This window comes from Anser anser (assembly GCF_964211835.1).
Source record: "Anser anser genome assembly, chromosome: 20".
Classification (NCBI taxonomy): Eukaryota; Metazoa; Chordata; class Aves; order Anseriformes; family Anatidae; genus Anser; species Anser anser.
In genome coordinates this window covers 2,802,340-2,823,029 of record NC_139741.1, presented here as the reverse complement: position 1 = coordinate 2,823,029, position 20,690 = coordinate 2,802,340, and the positions used below count along the sequence as shown (strand labels likewise).

Genomic DNA, 20,690 nt, shown 5'->3' with positions numbered 1-20,690 from the left:
TGAAACAAGTAAAAGTATTTTCAGGCAATCAACTAAACAGAGAAGGTCTGTCATTGAGAGATATATAAAGCCATAAGCCTACACAAAAGTACACCAGCACAAAAAAAAATAAATAATAATTCTAGAAACTAAATTTGCCACGAGAGCAACATCAACGAATGCAGAATCCTCTTAGAAAAAAAATAGGTGAAGGTAGAAAACTAAGACATATATTCTTCTACATCCAAAGATATAAAAATCTAATAAAAATTAGAATAGTGTGGGAAAAAACCCATCCTCCTTCCTTCCCGCTTTTTTATTAGTAATATTGGTCAAAAACCAATTTGAAGATCTTTAAAACTCTGTGTAACAGACTACCTTTTAAATGTTTGTATTTAAATAAATGCTTGGTTACCACTTTAGGGGAGAGAGCTCATTTGGTGGAACCGTCTGCCTTTCTGGATGCAATGTATCATATTTGAATAGTGATAAAAGCCAATTAAATTGCATGCACTGGATGAATTGCATGTAGTGTATGAACTGTAGGATGTCCTATAAAGTCAATATTCAGTCCCTAACTGAGTTGAAGGCCATTCTAATAGCTCAACATAAGATTACCACAGCACTACTACACCATTTAAATATTTAATGGAAAGCGAAGATTTTTGCATAATCCATAGCCAATGCAATTTAAAACCTAGAACCGATCTTGTGTACATTTGAAGAGTCACTGGAGAGTGGTCAAATCTGACTGGGAGCTTGGAGTTTCTAAATTATGATCCTGGACGTTTGGCAAGTCATTTTTTTTCTGCCTGCCTCAGTTTCTCTGTCTGCAAAAAGCAGGCAAATGATGTTTCCATGAGCTCATCAGAACAGTTGAGAAGGTAACAGTCTTTGTATTTAGCTCACCATGCAGTGTTGACCCAATTACATTTTCAAATCAACAAATTCCTCTAGTTTAAATACAAATTGACTTAGGTGGATACACAGACTTCCATGAAGGGTGTTTTCTTGTGTTTTTCTTTGGTTTTAGTTTTGGTTTGGTTTGGTTTTTGTTTTGTTGCTGTTGTTTTTACATAGATTCAAAATCTTGTGTTAAAAAGAAAAAGTAATTACACTTCAAAAGTCTAAGGTATCGTCTTAATAATTAGCTGTAAGTTTTAAAGACAGAATATAGCTTTTTTTTTATGTTCATGAGATCCAATTTTTTTTAAAATGACCATTTTTTTCCTATGATATTTGTTTAAGCACTTTTTTTCAGTATTTCCTCCATACAGTACGGATGGTATGTTAATGGACGGTCTGGGGGGGGAGGAGAGAGAGTACAAATTACAGGATAACCCAACCTTGAAAAGACAGCACCAGATGGCTACGCTCGGTGACAGTAACAGAGCAATGCCAAAGCAAAAAACTCACTGAGGTTCTCTGTTCTCATAGCTAGTGGGGACTTCTAAAGGAAAATTATTAAATGAAGATGATTTATGGTTCAAAATTTCAATAGCATTTTCTTAGTTTGTTTTCTGATTTGAGTTTTATCAAATTCAAAACTGAAATATTGTTTAATAAAAACTTGCAACTATTTAAGCCTTGAATATACTGTGCACTCACTCTGATCCTCATTGCTATCATGTTGCCATCTGAAGTGAGAATCCTTCCATGAACACTGACATTTGAACAATATTTAGTGCAAATGGCCATATTTTGTATCAATTGCAAATCATTACACTAGGTGCTTTATTACCAAACGTTTTTTATAAAAGCTTAAAGTGGCACAAAACACGTCTCTGGAATGTGCTTGAAAGAGAGTGTCTGGCTGCAGCATGCAGGCAAGCTGACCTATTTTACTGAATTCTTTAGCTTTACTTTTAATATTTTCTTGACTTTTTTAGTTATCGTTGCCTACTTAAATGTATTACAACATCATCACTTTGCACTCCTTATTTTTGTTTGCCTCAGTAGTAGAACCTGGGCTCAGTGAAGCTCTTAGTCAAAATAAAACAAATGGGTATCAGTGATGTATGATACATGTAATATAAGCAATCAGAAGCAGTAAAATGAAAGTATCTCGGCCTGCTGCAACATCAGCCACTTCACATATTCTTCTCCTCACTGGGGGTGGAATGAGGTATGAAAATGGGGAATGGGATGAAGAATGGATGAAGTTCCGTGCTTTAAAACTCACTATTTTTTGGATGGAAAAAAAAAAAAAGGTTTGTTTCTTTTCCTGCAAGGTGCATTGGATATCTCTGTTTTGGTAAGACCCAACTAATGCAGGTCACATCCTGGCATTTCACTAGATCTATAATGAATTAGAGAATAAAGTATGATACAAATACAATGATCATACCCCTTGAGATAGTTAAAACAAATGCTGCTGTCAGAGAAGACAACTTTTAAAACAGTTTTTCGTTTTGTGCAATGACTCTATCTTTTATTTCCCTCCTTTCTATTACAGTCCATCTGTGTCCCCCCATTCTTACAAACTGGAAACAAACTACAACTCATTCCACAAACACAAGGCAAGCTTATAAAGCTATTGCAAAGCACAAAGCTGTCTTCTAACATATTCTAATACACTGCCTTTTATAGACAAGCATGAGATGGATCATACAGTTCCTCCCCTTTCAAATCTATAAGCTCTTTGTTAAACGAGCAATGAATTAACCCATTCACCAGACTTGAGAAGGAATTCAGCATTACTATTAAAATTTTGAAAGGGAAACTGAGGCACAGATCTATAAAGACTTATTAAATGTAGCTCTTTTACTTTCTTACAACCCCCTAATCTTTAAAACATAAGCTGCTTCCTCCCTCATTAGTGCTAGAGCCCCTTTGGGAAAGCCTATCTGCTCCTCAGAAAGTGCTGACAGTACAGACTACAGGAAAGTGAGTCAATGGGATGACAAAATATAGGGACCAAAATGAAGTGCTTCATGAAGGTGGGGAAATTACAATGAGAGACTGGGAAAAGCAAGGGAAGAAAAAGAGGGCAGGGAACTAGGAAGCACTGGTGACAGGCAAGAAGGGAGGTAATGCTCTGAGATGCCTGGTGCTGAGAATGTAAATTGTATTCGGAATAAGGGAGTTTAATGAGTGATCAGAAAATGTTCCCAAACCCACAAGTTTACATGAGAAAAAAAAGCATCTGTGATGAACAGCACAGCAATGACACGACTCCAGATTCTGGCCTTTCGTTCCCACAGGGCTACTGCAAACACTTTTAAAAAATTTACTGCCGTTCCACTTGTCAAGAAAAATGACATGCTTTGCAGCTCTGCTTGAGCAAATACTATTAAGAGCAATGATCCCTCCTTTTACCTGAAAAATATTTTGCTGTCTTGGATACTGGCAAAACAAAACCCAACATGACTTTTTGGTTAATAAAAACTGCAAAACTTAATTAAAATGTCTAGTATTAAAGCAGCTTTTCAGATGCTAAAAGCAAATAGAATGGACAAATCCAGAAGTGGTAAGTACATGATATTCTTTTAGTCTTGCTTAATTCTTTCAAAGCAGCAACAGAAAAGGAAACGGCTTTAAGGGCCACCGAACAGTGACTGTAAAACCCAACCGACTGCAAGTCCGTCTCCTTTTCTGATCGCTGCACAATCACAAGGTTAAGCAGCTGCTTCCAAAGAAGAGCCTTGTTTCCTTGGAGCAGTGCTTAAAGGTGCTGACCACGTAGGTGTAAATACATCTGTCTGTTGCCATTTGCAGTAATACATGCCTCCTACACTTCTCAGAGTGAGGCAGATGGTCCCTGTCCTGTCTAAATATTACACTGTACAGACTTACATTGCTATGTGTTTCCAGAAATATGAGGGCAGATGTTAAATATGTTAAACACACGCTTTGCCCCCTGGAGGTTTAAGTTAAGGCTGCTGTCTCAATTTGGTCATTTTAGGCATGCCAGGCTTCTTGGATCCGAGGCATTCCTCTTAAATCCCTGCCTTATAAATACAGCTTTTCATGTTAATTTTGTGTACTTTCATCAAATATTTTGGATGCAGAACAAATGAAGGAAGCTCTCAGCTTAGCATTACACATCTACACAGGCTTCACTGAAAATTATGATCCTCATTCATAAAAACTCTATTTACACAGCAGGGTATTTCCCATGACTGTTTTTTCCTCCCCTTATGTAAGCCTCACTGAGTATTCTAAATTTAATTAATTTTAAAAATTACACAAAATAATAGGACACAGACAGTTTCTGAGTGGTAAAATTTAGTCAGAGAAAACTAGGAATGTGAACAATGTCTGAATATGCTTGAGATAAATTGGAATAAAATATTAAACCCAAAATGCAGATTTATTACATTCACAATGGTCATAGTAAAGTTTGCTGGTATCACCACTGCATTAAAGAAGCAGTTCTGTAAAGACAGCTACATGAGTTACTACTGTAAACTAAGTAACTCAAAACCTGCAGTGGTGTTTTTTTATTTTTATTTTTTTTTAAATCACCACCCTTCACCACTTCTATCACAATGCCTTCCCCTTATAGACCATCAGATGGCTTTCTATTTTGTTTTTTTCTATTTATTTTTCTATTTATTTTTTCTATTTTGATGTCTCATCCCACCTAGTTCTAAGTTCCTATTCTGTTTCTGTGAGTCTGCATTTCTGTTCCTCTCTGACTGTAATCTTCAGGAAATCTTTTTGTTATTTTCCTCTTTCTGTAACTTGCTACTTATTTCCATGAACACCAACCTTTCTCTGAACCTAGCTCGCCTCCCGTCTTCATCCAAAATCACACCCTTTTTTACTTTCAAAATGCATCTGACTGCTAACACACTTCCCTTGCCTGTGTTTAAACTGTAAGCAGAAAAAAAAAAATGCAAATATAAGCAATTGAAATGTATGTGTGGAAGAAATAAATCACAGCATTACCCTTGTACTATTTCGTTACCAAGTCCCATTTACGATTATCTGTGAAGTTCAGGAACTGCAGACAGCCTCTTTCCTTTGGGCAACTGAGTGTTTGCAGCTCACGATTTGGTTCTAAAAGCCTACTGTTCACAGCGGTGAGAGCAGGACTGGATTGTTAGATAGACATATAAACATGTACATACGTGCATACATATGTAAGCTTTAGAACCTCATCATGCATGCTTAGAGCACTAAACAAACAGTAACAGACTTAACAGAATGCTCTGAACACTCAAACACAGAATACTGGAATTACTCAGGGAGAGAGGAAATATCCATGAGCTCTCTTCTGAAAAATATTTCCCAGGTCATGAAACACAAGGTAAAATTCACCTCACTACTGGTGTTTGAGCAAGAAACCAAGGAACAATTGAAACAAGACAGTGCCAGGACCCATTTGCCAAGATGCAGGGAAATGTTAACTTGTAGGACTCTCAGTTGTCGAGAGAGTCAAACAAGACAAACTTGATCTATTTTTCTAAAAAACATAAAAGCAGTCTGTAAATTAATGCATGAATCAAATCAGACTTTCAAATCAGACTATATCAGAATATATTCAGGGATTTGAACTACCAAAAACTGAGAAGAGGAAAAAAAAAATCACCTACTAGCTTTATGTATCAATTGCAAAAACTTAAGATTTGAAATTTATAAAGAGAAAAATATCAACTGTTCAACAGCGTGAATTAACTTGAAAATTGCTATAGTTTATGAAACGCACAGAATCATCTTTGTAATTATAATGTATATATATTGTATATATTCAGTAGAGCTTTTCATAACAAGCATTCTGAAGTGCTTTATCATGGCACATCAAGAATTAGCAAAGTGTGACTGGCTCTGGAGTGCAAGTCCACACATCAATTTCATAGTACAGAACGGTCACTTCAGAAGAAAAATAAGGTCAAGAAATCATCAGGATTAAGTTTTCTCTTTATACTCAGCCTGGCTTACTGTCTTTCAATTTCTGATAGTCAAAAATCATCTCTGGTTGAGAAGGTTGGAAATCAAAGTAAACAAAACAAAACAAAACAAAAAAGTAAAACCATAACTTATTCTGATTGAATACAGCTCTGCTTATGTTTCATACCAATTCCTGGTGTGAAACTTCTGATGGCAGCATACGGCGTTTCCCATATGACAGACTGCAAGAAAATGACCCATCCAAAAGAATACTCCTGAATTCTTACAGATCTGTTTTCAGGTTTTGTTTGCTTATCTGATGCTGTTTTTCTTTTCTTATGTAACCCCCCCCCAACTATCCTGTTACCACTAGAATAAAAAATAAAAGGAATAAAACTAGGTATAACTAGAAGGAAATTATTTTCATATAAACTACAAATAACAAGGTTAAGAAGGGTTTGTACACATACACTTACCCTGTGCGTTTGGTGATGGTCCCTAATGTCATTGGCTGCTTGATTTGAGCAAGAGGCAACACCACAGTCAAACTTGGAAGAGGCAGGAGTCGAGGGTTCCCAGGATTATTGTTTGTGAAGTTATTGTAAGTGTCTTGGCTGTTCAATTTACCTTGATGGGATACAGACGTAATAAAATGTATTAGTGGATTTTTTTTCTTCATTTATAAATTCTAACAAGTGCCTGAAATAAGCCATTGCCAAAAAAAAAAAAAGAAAAAAAGGAAATAATGAGCTCCCACTGTAAACAAAAGCAAATCTAAAAAAGTCATCTTCATTTCAGGAAAAAAATACATGACGACAATGGAAGCAGCAAACCTTTATTTATATACAGGGAATAAGGTCCCCTTCCACAGAAAGGAAATTATTCATGCCGCTGCTGCTTGCCCAGCAGTTTTGTTCACCAAAAAGTTTTAGAGTTTGGTTTGAAGAACAGGCTCTGGATTCCAATTCTCTGACAAAAAAAAAAAAAAAAAAGAATATTCTGGAAGGGAACTATTTTCCTAAGGTACCTCATACTGTGGTGGTAATTGAAAGTTCTGAAAAGGTCGCTCTTGTTGTCTCTATGGATAAAGGCACACATAATAGTAATCTGCTGAACTAAGAAAGAAAGAAAATACCACGAGTAACTACATAAAATAAAGCCATACGAAGCATCACATAAAAATCAAGAAAGTATTGCAAAAGTAACAAACTTGATATTCATTTAAAAAAGAGGAATAAAACAAAATATAGGTATTGAAAAAGAGAAGGGGAAAACATAACAAAAAAATCCCAACAACCCTAAATTTAGCTTGTTTCAAAGAGGGCTGTGCTGGATATACGCCCAGTTTAGATACGCTTTCCTACTTTCTGTATCATTCTGTAGTCACAACCTTTCATTCTTCCGTTAGAAAAGGAAACTAGCTACAAATTTCATGGACAGTAAAGAAAGAAATGTGAAGAAACCAAAGAAAGAAGTTAAACAAAAAAGGGGCCAGTCTGTTTATAGCAGAATCAAAAGTACTTTAAATAGACAAGCAACCATGAATTAAAAGGTTTAGATCATTAACTTGTTTTTCTGTGTTCCTATAATGCTGTGAAATGCTGGCTTTGTTCTTAATCAAAAGGGAGCCATATTGGGAATTAGGTTCCTAAACAACTGATGCATTCTACATAGATATTATACAAATCCCAGGCCAAATCCATACAATCTGACTGAAGAGCAGCCACCTTTTTTCAAGGAAGAAAAACAGCACAGAAGAGGGTTTCTCACAGGAAGCTGCCTGAAAAGCTTTAATGGTACTTCAGATGGATTGAAAATAGGAAAAGGAAGGCGGAAAAATCTTAATGAATGTCTCATCATCCTAAAGACACTCAATGCTTCCTTTACCCTTCTTTCAATACTATGTAACTGTAAGCTTAGGGTTTTTATTTGTTTTTCTACAAAGTCCATAGACCTCTGCATCTTAAAAAAGCACAATAAAAAAATGATGAAATTACAAAAGTGTATTTTGTGTTAAGTATCTGCCCTGAGCATTGGTCAATACATTTTAGGAGAAATAGCAAGGCTTTAATGAATAACAAGCCGACTGAAGTCTCAGAGAGCAGATTTCATTAATAGCAATTTTCCTGGACCAACTTGGAATAAAAAGGAACAGGAAAGGGGAAAAAAAATAAAACACTCAGTTTTAAATTAAGACTGAGATGCAATTAATTTTTTTAAAGATTAGTTTCATAATGCATTCTTGGTTCTTGTAGAAAAGAGTACGAATGGTTAGCTGCTTTATTGTCTAATTAGTTACTGTTGCATGTAATCAAGGCCTCTCTCGAAGTGTTTCTCTCCCCTGTAATCACCATAAGCAACTGCAAGCAACACAGCACACAGAGAGCCCATCTACAGCCGGGGCTCCAAACGTCTGTAATTTTTCTTTTACTTGTTATAACGACTAATTACTACTGAACCGAGTGACTGTGTCGGCACAGTCTTCCCTCTCACCCTAAGGCGCAGTTAATTACCCCGTGCCCTCTGCTCCCCACATCGTGCAGTTTTCCATATGCAGAATTGCCAGTTGATTCAATAGGGTATTTGCACGCAGCAAAGTGAGGCATTTACAGGCGTCCTTCCTACACGAGGATGGGTTTATTTCCACACAAGCTGATGAATGCCAAGGCAGTTGAGGATACTCAGAAACGTCAGGATTAAGTTTAAATTCCTAAATTTAAAAACTTAAGAGTTTTTAAAAATACAAATTGTAGTAATAACATCCTACACATTTATAGGCTCACACATGAGAAAACAAAGTAAAAGAGGAAAAAAAAAAAAAAAAGAACTATGAAAGCATCCAGAGAGAACTGAAAATGTGTAAAAGATACTGAATGGGAACAAAATGTAAAATTCTTCAAAGGAATGAACATTCCGAGTTCAAGCAAGTCAGGTTTAAATGCATAGCTTAATCTGATGTTTACAGACTTCAGTAAGAAAATCAATTAAAGCAGAGCTCATAATGCTCAGCACTTCACAGAACAAACATGATAAAAAATAAATTCAGCGATGACAAATGGAAAAACTGCAAATACCTAACTATTAGTAACTATTAACTATTGCTTGCCAATCCATGATTTCTGCAGCAACATTTAGTTGTCTAATTGCAAATAAATGTAATTAACAGTGATACAAATCAAAAATTCAAAGTTGGAATGCTACAGAAAGGAGAGAAACTATTTCTGACAGCAAAGTCAGATTTTTTGAAAATCTGACTGCAATGATATTAAGATGGAACAGAAACACAGAAAGAAGGTTAAAGAAAATCAGGCTTAACAGAAAAAGTAAAAATAATGTGCTTTTATTTTCACTGAATTATTTTTAGCTATTTTTATGATGGAAATGTTCTGTGCTGTTACATCTTCATTGTATGTTGCCTCAGACCTATCAGATACATCCTTGTCTTCTGAACTGCATAGCCTTGGGGATCCAGTAAATGCACTCTATGACTAGGACTGTTATTTTACTGAACATTCAGCAGAAGCCATGTTCGAGTCTGAACATTGGAGCAAAACAGTGTCACACATTATATTTAATTAGTCCTTTAAAAATCCCATCATTTTATATTGTGCTATTGTACCCATCCTGAAATTCACTAAAGCCACCCTCCGTTCCTGCAGCCCTCAGAAGCGGGAAACCTGTCCTGCAGTAAATGGGAGTTCTGTGTGCGCAGGACTGCAGGATCAGGCCAGAAGAGCACAAAGAATGCAGTCAAGCATCAACATTATTTCTACAGTTCAAGCAGTTGTTGATTCACTGTCAAAGGAGACAGCAAATAAACTGAAGTCCTTTAGAAATATCAAATATTTTTCATAGAGCAGAATCCTGTACTGAAATTACCTTGCCACATGTGGACAGTATACTAATTCTTATAAGGAAACGTGTTTATTAGTAAAGAATAAAGGCCCAGAATTATAACTTCAATGGATTAGCTTCATTCAGCACTGACAATTTAACTTTAAACGCTAACTTGGTTGTATACTGCAAGTTAAACATAAATCCCACCATATTGACTATGCAAGGAATACTTTCTATTCCAAGTGATATGGATAAAATTAAACACCAGCAGCACAGCTTCATGGCAAACGTACCCTCACAAGAATCAGCGAGAACGTTTTCAGCAGAGCATGCGTAGCAACGAGGACCTTTCCTTGGTAATCGGCCAGACCATGATATTAGCAGCCCTGAGGACACCAAGGCGAGTCCTTTTGGTCAAGCACTTGTCTTTCCAGAAGCTGCCATGAAAGAGGTTTTCAGACGGCAATTCAATAGCTGTGCAAGGAATACATCACAGCCAGTTCAGGCTAAGGTTTATTTTCCCCATTTACAAGCACTTGCCTATACTCCCTCGCAGCTTGGGCCACAGCTCAGAATGCCACAAGAAAGAAGCGCTTGCACGATTTACACTCAAATATTACAGACTTAAGGTCACAATTCTGATCATAGCTAAACCCAAATCTAAAACTCCTACAGTAAATCCTAATTCAGCCTTTTAGACATCCAGCGCAAAAAATACGTCTCAACTTAAGCTATTGGCAAATGTCTTATTAATTTTACTAAGGGATTGGCAGGCAGAGATCAAGCACACAACTTGCAAAGAGCTGAGGATGTTGTGGCTCTGGTATCTGAAAGCAGAGATTTATTTACAAGTGCAGCATTAGACTGGATAAACTTTGCCTGCTGAGGCACGGAAAACAGAATCAATGAGCTCCGTCCTCGTACCTGTTTGCTGAAAGCACGCAGCGAATACACCATCCCTCCAGAACCTGAGGCACGCTTTTCCAGATATTTTATTCCACAAATACTCAAAGGGAAAATGGATTAACTTGAGGACAGAAGTGAAGAAAGCAAACAACAATGGGCTTTGTTGTTGCAGGCAGGGCACAGGCGGCCCTGTCAGCCGCGCGGGGCTGTATTCCCCAGCCAGCCATCATTAACAGGCTCACTTCCACCAGCAAAAAAAGGGAGGCCTGAAAGTGCCGGACAAAAGAAATCCCAGCAGACAGAGAAAAAACAAATTAAAAGCACCATTATAAAACACAGATGCTCTAAGGAAAATAAACTTCACAAGATTTACTGGTTTGTGACAAAGCTGGACATCTGTGGAAAAGACATCAGTGGGAGCTCCCAGGTAAGGCCTTGCCCGGCACAAGGCCTCGCCGCCGCGCCTCGGCCTGGTGCCTCTGCCCTCACAGCACCGCGACCGATGTGAAGGGACACCAAGCATCCCTGGCCACCTCCGAGGTGCCCTCACCACCACAGTATTTGGTTGTTGACAGCTCCAGCTTTTCTTTAGGATTACGGGGGAGTGTTATTACCCCAACCGTTGTTAAACTGTAATATACTCTGAAGGCGTGAGTGTGAGATTTAAACGCATCAAATCACACGTTTCTAAGTTTTAGAAGTGTTTTTTTGGATATGAAACTAAAGCTACACTTCAGAGTAAACATGCTAGACTTACTAGTTTTAGACTTACTAACGTTTTAGCATTCAATCAACTGAAAGAAATTAATGCAGTAAACTCCTCTGATCAACTAAGAGCCTGGGTGAATTCAGGCCGGATTTGAAATCAGTCAGCAATTCAACAGAGCACTTTGGGATACTGCTATCAGAGATGGTCTTTTAGGTGAGAGGAGGAGAAACATCCCAATTTTTGCAGCTATTGATGACATAAATACATCAAAAAGCAGCACGGCAGGTACCTATGGCTCCGGCAGCACGCAAGCAGCAGTGTGAAGACACTTCACTGATTCCTGAAAGAACTGCGTTGATGGAGCTGCACTGCCAGCTCTGCCCTGGTCTTCAGTTCATGGTGCCACACTAATGTGACCAAATTACTAAAAAGTATTCAAACCCAGCTCGAATACATCTGTACCACAGCCCTGCACACGGGCAGGAGCATCAGCCAATTTGGTGGAAAGGTTTCATTCATAATTCAGCTTAAAACCAAAACTATACTCCCTAACACGTAAGGGATGCAAACAGCAACCTATCACCAAACTGAAATTAAATAAATTTACCCACTAAATTTCCCCTGGCAGTTTCAACTGTACTTTTCTTCTTTCCAGTGTTGTGAGATACCCCTGCATGCTGAACTTTCACCCTGTTAGTAAGCAAGGCAAACAGGACTTGGCCCAGACAGAGTTTTCTGGTAGGAAAATAATGATCAGAAGCATTTTAGTTTCTCTATACACTTTACATGAAAAACTAAAGTGGTATTGAGCACCTCTCAGCTGCATAGTAAAATGATTCTGTGTTGATTTTTTTTGTTTCTTTTCTTCCATTACTCCAATACAAAAAGCTCAGTAATGCAATGTCATTAAAATTCAAAACCCACTTGATGAGCTTTTGTATCTTACAGTCTTAACAGACTACATTTCAAAGCGTACCACGTAGACTAATGACATTAGCACTACATATAAACATCTTTAATTTGGTAAATAAAAATGCAGTAACTTGAGGCTATGCAATCTTGTGCAAACCGAGTTCTAAGAAAACAAGCAGTGCTTGGCCGTTACTTCTGTTTAAGTGCAACACTGACGATTCCTCCACTAAACATTCACTGATCATATAATGCAAGGGAAATAAAATCCTTTCTAACTGGCAAACAGAAAATGGCAGGAAAAACAAAAGTGCCGTGTATGTGGTAGTTTATTTTGCTTTACTTTTGATTCAATACAAGAAGTTTCACGGATGAGAATGGAAAGCTTCCCAGCTACAGTTCCAAGACTTTCACCCTCCTTTCTGACCTTTTCTCAGACATGTTCCAGTATAATCTGTAATCTACTACAGTCGGAAGAGGAAACAGCAGCGCCCTGGTGAGAAACGCTGCCTTGTGACCTGCATAGAGAACCCTGCGGAAGCAATGCTGGCGTGCAGACGTCGTTTGGAAGAGCCTGACAGACAAACCCAACAGCGTCCAGAGAGGCACGCTCAGAGGCAGCACTAGTTACTGCCCAAGTGGGTTTCTTCTTTAACGTTTTGTTTTGGTCAGTCGAACGCATTTTTACACATTCTCCCAGAAGAAGTCAGGAAGCTTTAATTATTTTACTTATCAATCACTTCCAAATCAAAGTTACATTGCAATTTCCTTGAATTGTATCCTACCAAAATTAGCTTCATTTCACACCCATATCGCCAATATTTCAAACACAATTAAACCCATTAAAGAATGAATACTATGTATTAGCTACAGCATGTATGCACACAGGATTTAGCTACTTAGAGCAAATTTTTCTCTCAGCTAAACTGGTGCAAGTCCAAAACCTATCACTAACTTGATTCCATTCAAATTGATGGGAGAAAATACTGCAGCCGTTTGTTTTCATAATGTTGAAAACTGCTTGATATTGAACCTTTCGAAACACAGCTGCACTAAATCTCATGACTATCCTAAGAAAGCAGAACTTTCTTTTCGCATACAGGCGAGGCATGTGATAGTGACAGGCAAGCTCCGAAGTCAGAACGCTGCTGAGGCATGCAAGCACCAGTCCAAGTGGCTCAGACACAGATGAGGCAGTGTCCTCTGCACGCTCACCCAAGCTCCTTGAACTTCAGCCCTTCCAACTTCTCATCAGTGCCTTCCTCTCAAAATCTGAACATTTGCTCAAAACATTCCTTTCCTCCGCCTGAAGTTTCTCTTTTCTTTGACTACCTTCTGTTTCGAAACTTTGTCCTTCAGTTATGAAGTGTCCCGCTGATACTCAGAAATCTCCTCTTGGCCATGGCAAGGGTTAGGAGAAGGACCTGCCATGACCCCTTTGCTGCCCGTTATCGCTAACTGTCCAGAAATGGATTATGAAAGCACACTTCTAACCTTAAGCTCTATCTGAGATTTGAACTTGTCATTTACTTCTACAATTAATTGATGTATGGCTAGACTTTTTGCCTACCTCCATGTGTATTTCTTTTCCTGCATGGAAAAGACATGGCGTGTGCGGACCAGAGGAGTCAAAGAGCAGAAGAAGCCACTTGCAGCAGAACAGCGACAGTGTCCCAGGCCCCGCACCACCTCTCCCCAGCAGCTGCGAGGACATCCATAATCTTAACTGCCTTGTGTAAAAAATGTCTCCTCGAAAATCTGAAACAAATGTCTGCTCCTTCCCTTGCTACTTCCCCTCCCCATTTTGTACAGATACCGGCTTCTTATGTTGAAGTTGTTCAAAGACCTGCATGGTAAAGGTGCCTCCAAGCACCTCATTAGAAAACAATCCCTCCACCAGCCCCACACATACAAGGCTGGCCTCGTAACCATCTTTCGGGATTTATTTAACTAAAAATATTGTTGGTGCTAAGCTCAAGGCCATTTATGGGCAAAACGCTCCCTGAAGTAAAAACAACAGAACTTGATTGCCAGCTGGCAATCAGGCCACTTGGCTCCAGGCTTCGCATAGCCATGAAGCAGGCTGCAGCAGTAACACTTCAGCTGGCTTGCTCCAGACGGTGGTTACCAGCAAAATGAGCCAAACTGGCCTTCCTGCTCTTAGGCCATCTCCAGGGAACGCCGGGCACAGGCAGAGAGGGGTACAGAGGGCTGCCATCCTGGCTGTGGGTGGCACACAGCTATGGGGTGTTTTACAAATCCTCCCCAACGTGTGGCCATAACCAACTCTGGAGCAGAAGCCATGCAGCTGTAGCTACCACAGCACTGGACTCGAGTTTGGAAACCTTCCAAGGAAAGGACTCTGTGGGCTCAGACTTCACATGCCACTAACGAGGTTATCATGCAGGCAGGTTCTGGGCGCTGTGAAGTCACACTGTTACTTCGATTTCTTGTATGCAGGAATTCTGCTAACACCGTCTGCTGGTGAAGTGCTCGAGAAACGCTCAAGAAAACAAGCAGGCACTCCTCCTCCTCGCCACGTCTACCAGTCAGGATTCACATCAACACAGCTCTGAATTCAAAGCCTTCTTTCAGGGGTGACTCTGAGGCACTTCAGCACTGTGAACTTTAGAAAAGTTGGGTCTCTCAGACTCCTCTTTGAAATGATATAGAATTAAACGATCTTTACAAATGTAGCTTTTTTTCCATTGAGACAGCACAGCCAGAAAAACTGGTCAGTTTGTGTTAGAAACTGCAAATGACCAGTCTGGGAGTTTCTGAAGGACACCTCCACATGCAGCTGTGCTGGGTGAGGAGATAGGGAAGTTTAATAGCAGCCCTTTGCCCAAATGTAGCTTATTAGCATTTAGTATTTATGATAAACTACATGTTACTACATCTGTGGCTATTATCTTAAAAAAAAAAAAAAAAAAAACACCTTTTTACCTATACTTTATTTTCCCTTGCCTGGCTGCAACAATTAGCACTAATATTTTAATGTCCGAATTCAACCCAGGTTGAATGCACAGTATTTATCCCAAGTTATGTGAAAAAAAAATGTGCCTTGAGAACCACTGCATATGAGAACTTCATAATAATATCCATGGATAATTACAATAAATGGCTTGTCTGAAACACCCATAGAATAGGAACTGAAGCAAACCATAGCAATCTCTCTCCCTCTTCCACCCACCACACAACCTCGGCAGCTCTGCTCTTTTACCCATGACCGTTAAGGATGTTTTCTGGCTCTGTGACAGCATCGTGACTCAGGTCATGAGAAGTGTCAAAGATGCATTTCCTTGAGATGGGAAAAAGCAACTGATTTTAACAGCCCACAAAGACTAAGCAAAAAGAATAAGCCAAATCAGCATATTTAAGGGTAAAGATAAACCTTTTAAAAGATACAAGTATATTTTATTTCCAATCTTAATGCTTACGTTTCTTTCCATAAAGTGTTTACATTTTTCAGACTACCAAAAATGCACAGTTGATTTAAATGCCTTACTTAAGAATAATAAACTCAAAGACAACAAGAGCAGCACCCATTTACTGCATAATCAATCACCGATCATATACACAGGGAACCTGATCCAGACTGCAGGCACAAGGGATCTGTCCTGGATTCCCTTTCAACAGCACCAGTGACTGTGCCCTTGGAGAACCCACTGCCAGGGGAAGCCGAAGGTGTCTGGGCTCAAGCTCAGCAGGTCCATCAGATAAAATGACTCTTCCCACAGCTCCTCTCCCATTCCTTTCCCTCGCTGGTTACTAACACAGAGCTTCACATGGTTTCACCTTCCCTCATTCCAAACTTTACTGTTCACGTAACACCTTTAATGCTTAAAACCTCCTCCTTTAGCTCATTATGGTCTTGAAAACCTCTAGATTCTGCTTCCCCACCTTGTGATCAAACAAATTACAGGTTCGTATCAGGTGGGCAAAGCTGCTTTTTGTCATTTCACTGATTGCAGCTCCCTCAAGCCACTTACATTCCTTGACCCACCAAGTTTCTGGACCACGCTGCCTCCGCTGTACTGGACCTCTCTTCTCCTGACCCATTCCCAGCCCTTTTCCTTTTGCCGCTTTAGACGCAAACACCGTTCACAGAACCACAGAACGGCTTGGGCTGGGAGGGACCTTAAAGCCCACCCAGTCCTGACCCCCTGCCATGGGCAGGGATGTCACCCACCAGCACAGGCTGCCCAGGGCCCCATCAAACCTGGCCCTGAGCACCTCCAGGGATGGGGCACCCACAGCTTCTCTGGGCAGCGTGCGCCAGGGCCTCACCGCCCTCTGAGTGAAGAATTTCCTCCTAACATCTAATCTAAATCCCCTATTTTAGCTTAAACCCCTTGTCCTATCATTATCTGCCCGAGTAAAAAGTCTCTCTCCAGCGACCATTCAATAAACCTTTCCTGCATCAGTCCTTCAGTGACCAGCTCTTTTCAGCAGCCTTGTTAGTTCACTCTTACTGCTTTTATACATTCCTCCTCCAGAACACAGTTCAGCTCTGCAGGCGCCCAGCTGTATGTATACGAGTGTACCCAGTCCCCTGTCACACAAAGCACAGAGCGAAGCCGTAACGCAGGGGAGCACACTCCTGCTGGTGCATCACTAACACTGCTATTTACCAATTTCCAGTTGGCAAGTGCTGCAAAACCCCATCCAAAGAGATGCGTAAACTGCAGGACATCTTCATTACTCACGATGCATGAGAAGGAAACACGCTGGCTTGCCTTTTATATACCTGGTTAACTGGTGAGGTTTGCAGATGGAAAAACACTGCTTTACTGTAAACCAGGAGGAAATAATTGGTGGAACTATTAATATAATAATAGAATCCAAAAATGTAATTTTATTAAATCATTTGCGGAGAAACTCTTAAAAATCTGGTTACCATCTCCTTGGACTCCCTTACTACATGCCTCCGACAACACTTGACCCTACAGAAATTGTCTTCAGCTTGATGTTCCCAAGACTGAAATCATCCATCTTGACAGGAAAACTTCAGTGGGACACTCACATCTGCGGTAATCCAACTCCTCTCTCCTTTCCACCTCCCTTTCACCTCTCGATCCATCTTTGACATCGCGGTCTCCTGTGTACTACCTATTACTTCCCCTCTGCTTGTCTACCCACAATCTTTCTGAAACAGTTTGCTTTGACCACTGCTTTGGCATTTGCTGTGCTAAATCACTCAGTCATATATTTTTACACTTCATATGTCAAGAACTGCAATTCCCTTCTGATGTCAGTCTCTTTCAATTTTCGATTTATCTGGAGTACTTGCAACTTCTTTTTCAAACGTAAAGCAAATATACATTTGCCCCAGTCTCAGATCAACACTGTTTAAAAAAGCCCACTTCTGAAACACTTTATGCACAGACGCGAACTTTCCTCATGACAGAATTTATCAGTCTACTTCCCTACTTATTTGAAGGGAATGGATCTTTTCCTTCCACTTCAGAAACTATCCAAAATATACCACCCACTTGTTTCACTTCACTGATTCTCCATCCATTACCAAAAAAAAAAAAAAAAAAAAAAAAAGGCAGCTAAAGCCACAGCTCACTTACAAGCAGCGGGCTGCTGCCAGCACCCAGCCGGTGCTTGGGGCCAGCTGCTCCCACCTCTGCCCAGCTCTGTGCGCAGGCCGGGGCCATGGTGAGAGCGGGGCTCCGGGAGGCTCCTGCCTGCACCCCCAGAGCCAGGAGGGGTTTAGCACAGCGAGGTGGAAGTCACGGTCTCTGAAAGTCGCTAGCACAAAATTTCCACCAAGTGACTTGTTTATTTTTTACCAATTGCCTTCAGCCTGGACGGAGCCTCCAAAGGCGGGCATGCACCCGGTGGAACCGCGGGCGTTTCAGGCACCCCCCCGCCCCGAGGCTTTGCAGGGTTCCCGAGCAGCTCCGTGCCCGCCCCACCACGACGAAGCCCCATCCCCAGGACACCTCCAAGCGTCCCGCGCCCACCGCACCGCAACCGGGGCCCCTTCAGCGCTCGCGCGGCGCCGCGACCCCTCCCGAGGCCCTGAGGAGCGCGGAGGCTGCCCGCGGACACCCGGCCCCGGCCCGCAGCGCCGGGCTCGCGTCGCCCCCTGGCGGGCAGCGGCTGCCGGCGGGCCCCGAGCGGCCCCGAGCGGCCCGGCCCGGCCGCCCCCCGCCGGGAAGGGCCGCCCGGGCCCAGCCGCTGAGGCACCGCGGGGCGGCGGCGGGCCCGGGGGAGCCGAGGCCCGGCCCGGCCCCGGGCACCGACCGAGAAAGGCCTCGGGGCCGCAGGTGGAGGCCGGGCCCGCCGAGGGGGGAGAAGGCGAGGCGCTGCCCGCAGCGTTTGGAGCAGCCTCCGCGCCTGCCCCGCCGTGCTTCGAGTTATCAGACGGTTAATTTGCTTTGAAACTATTTTTGTCCGCCTCTCTCTAAATAGGTGGTTTCTTAAGTGAGTGTTGCTTAAAGGAAACCAATCTGTTTTTCAGGAAGGGCTGATGATGTCAGTCCTTTCAACTCCGCTTTCCCATAAGAATTCTTCTAGTAAAAGGAGTTTCGCTCTGGGAAATAGTGAAAAGTAACATGAAAATATTTAAAGCATCGCGGAGCGCATGTTTATCGAACTTCCAGATTTATGCTTGGATTTTAATCACGTTGCGATCGCAAGGAGGGAAAAGTGAGAGGACAACTTTTTTTATTTTTAAAATTAAAAAAGACTTTCCAGTGGAAAGCGTGCTACACTAAAATATTGCTAAAGAGCTAAATCCAAGTCTGAATGCAATATATACAGAGCAGCATGTTTTTCCATAACTCTAGATTTATGCACAGCATTTCAGCATAGGTATTAAATTTAAAACAGAACAACTGTGTATTATGAATGGTCTTTCGGCAAAACTGTCCCGTCCAAATAAACACTTCAATCCCCAATTAAATGACAAGACAAATTCAGAGAGTAATGTATTATTACTGAATGTTTTAGTAGGCCTAGATGCGTAGCAAAAGGTTCAACGTACGCACAACTTACTAGCTTGTTCTGATTATGGAAAATCCTGCAATCAACAGCAGAAACCTCTGGGTAGAGCTAGACAGACTTTAACTTACTGGTGGTGCAAGGCGTAATGTCAATAGCATACCTGAAATTTTTAATTTGCAGAATGAAAATAATAAGAGTTTTATAGAACTTTCAGTTTTCCAAGTAAAGCATTGCATTTTTATGCCTAAATGCTATTGCTATTCACATACAGATATCCTGGAGATATAACAGGGGATAAATCTATGGGCATGGTCCTGCTTTAACCAGTCATCATTCAATGCACACCATGTACATGTGAGGCAGCTGAGTACCACCATCCTCATTTCATGCAAGTTAAAGGGTCACATAAGGCCATATTCTACTCTAATGTCTAGCCCCACAACCAACTGATGTTGTAACAGTCTTGTAATACTGAAAGCCCGATCCCAACCTAATAACTCAGGTATTACTGACAATGCTCTCTGGCAACTCAACACAATGACAAAAATATAATTTCATGGGATTAACAGGTAGAATAACCCACACAAAATATGTGCTCGTAATAAAAGGTGCAAGGAAAAACCTCTTTATCATCCCCTATTTAACAGTTTGCTTCATTCTGCTAAAAAAGAACAAAGCCAAACTATGATTCACTTGGAAATGAAATCATCCCCACCCCCAATAAAGGCTTACATTGTGTGGGTAAACAGTTTGTAGGGGACTTGGAACAAAATGTAAATAGATTGCTTTGCTACTATATACATAGCAAATAGTTTCATTTTGAAGCTAGGAGTTAAAAAAAACAAGTGAGAAAAATATTACAAAGTCTGAACTCTGAAAATATTTACAAGAACAAAAGCTAATCACAAGTTAACATCAATGGAGTATAATTGCTAATCAAAAACGGAAGATAACAAACCAGTATTTTGCTCGTGAAGTCCCTTTTTTTTGGCCAAAGGTTGTAGCAAGGCTATTGTAATGGAAACAAAATAACAGCAGAAAGATTAACAGCAGTTTCTGTTGCTTAAGGCTTATTGAACACTTCTGTAGATTGCGAACGATCTAAGAGGAAAATCATGATGTCAAGACTCCACATTAAAAAATCCTCCAGAAATAGAACCAATTTTTCACAGCCTCCTGACTCCATCACTAATCACAAGTTTGTGCCCGAGTACTGGTGCTCTCCCTGACACGCTCACGGGGTCTGTGCTAGTATTTCCCTTACAAACAGCTGGGGAATGACTAAGTAACTGTTAGTCTTTCTTGAAGAAAACTACAAACTTTAAATAATTCCACACATAGGGAACACAGAGTTTATTATTCTTCTTTTACAAAATAGAAAGCTGAGAGACAAAATCAGCTGAATTAAAATTTACCAAGGGTCACGTAGCAAGTTAAAAGTAAAGCTAAGAATTAAACCCAAAGCTGCTCTTTACTGTTCTGCGGACTTGTCTGCACTCCTGTCACCAGACTGCCGTAACTCCTCCAAACAATAATTATTTCACATTATAATATG

General features: G+C 40.5%; 1 protein-coding gene across 17 annotated transcripts in view; it reads right to left on the bottom strand.

The window, feature by feature from the left end:
• Positions 1–20,690, bottom strand: part of BCAS3 (BCAS3 microtubule associated cell migration factor) — a 357,470-nt gene that overhangs the window by 221,127 nt on the left and 115,653 nt on the right. For all 17 annotated transcript variants that reach the window (XR_014574348.1, XM_083806832.1, XM_083806831.1 and 14 more), the window contains exon 16: positions 6,291–6,441. Coding sequence is in view for 16 of the 17 variants with exons in the window: in XM_083806832.1 (XP_083662958.1) it covers positions 6,291–6,441 (151 nt within the window). In the remaining variant the exon portion in view is untranslated. The remainder of the gene's footprint in view (positions 1–6,290; positions 6,442–20,690) is intronic.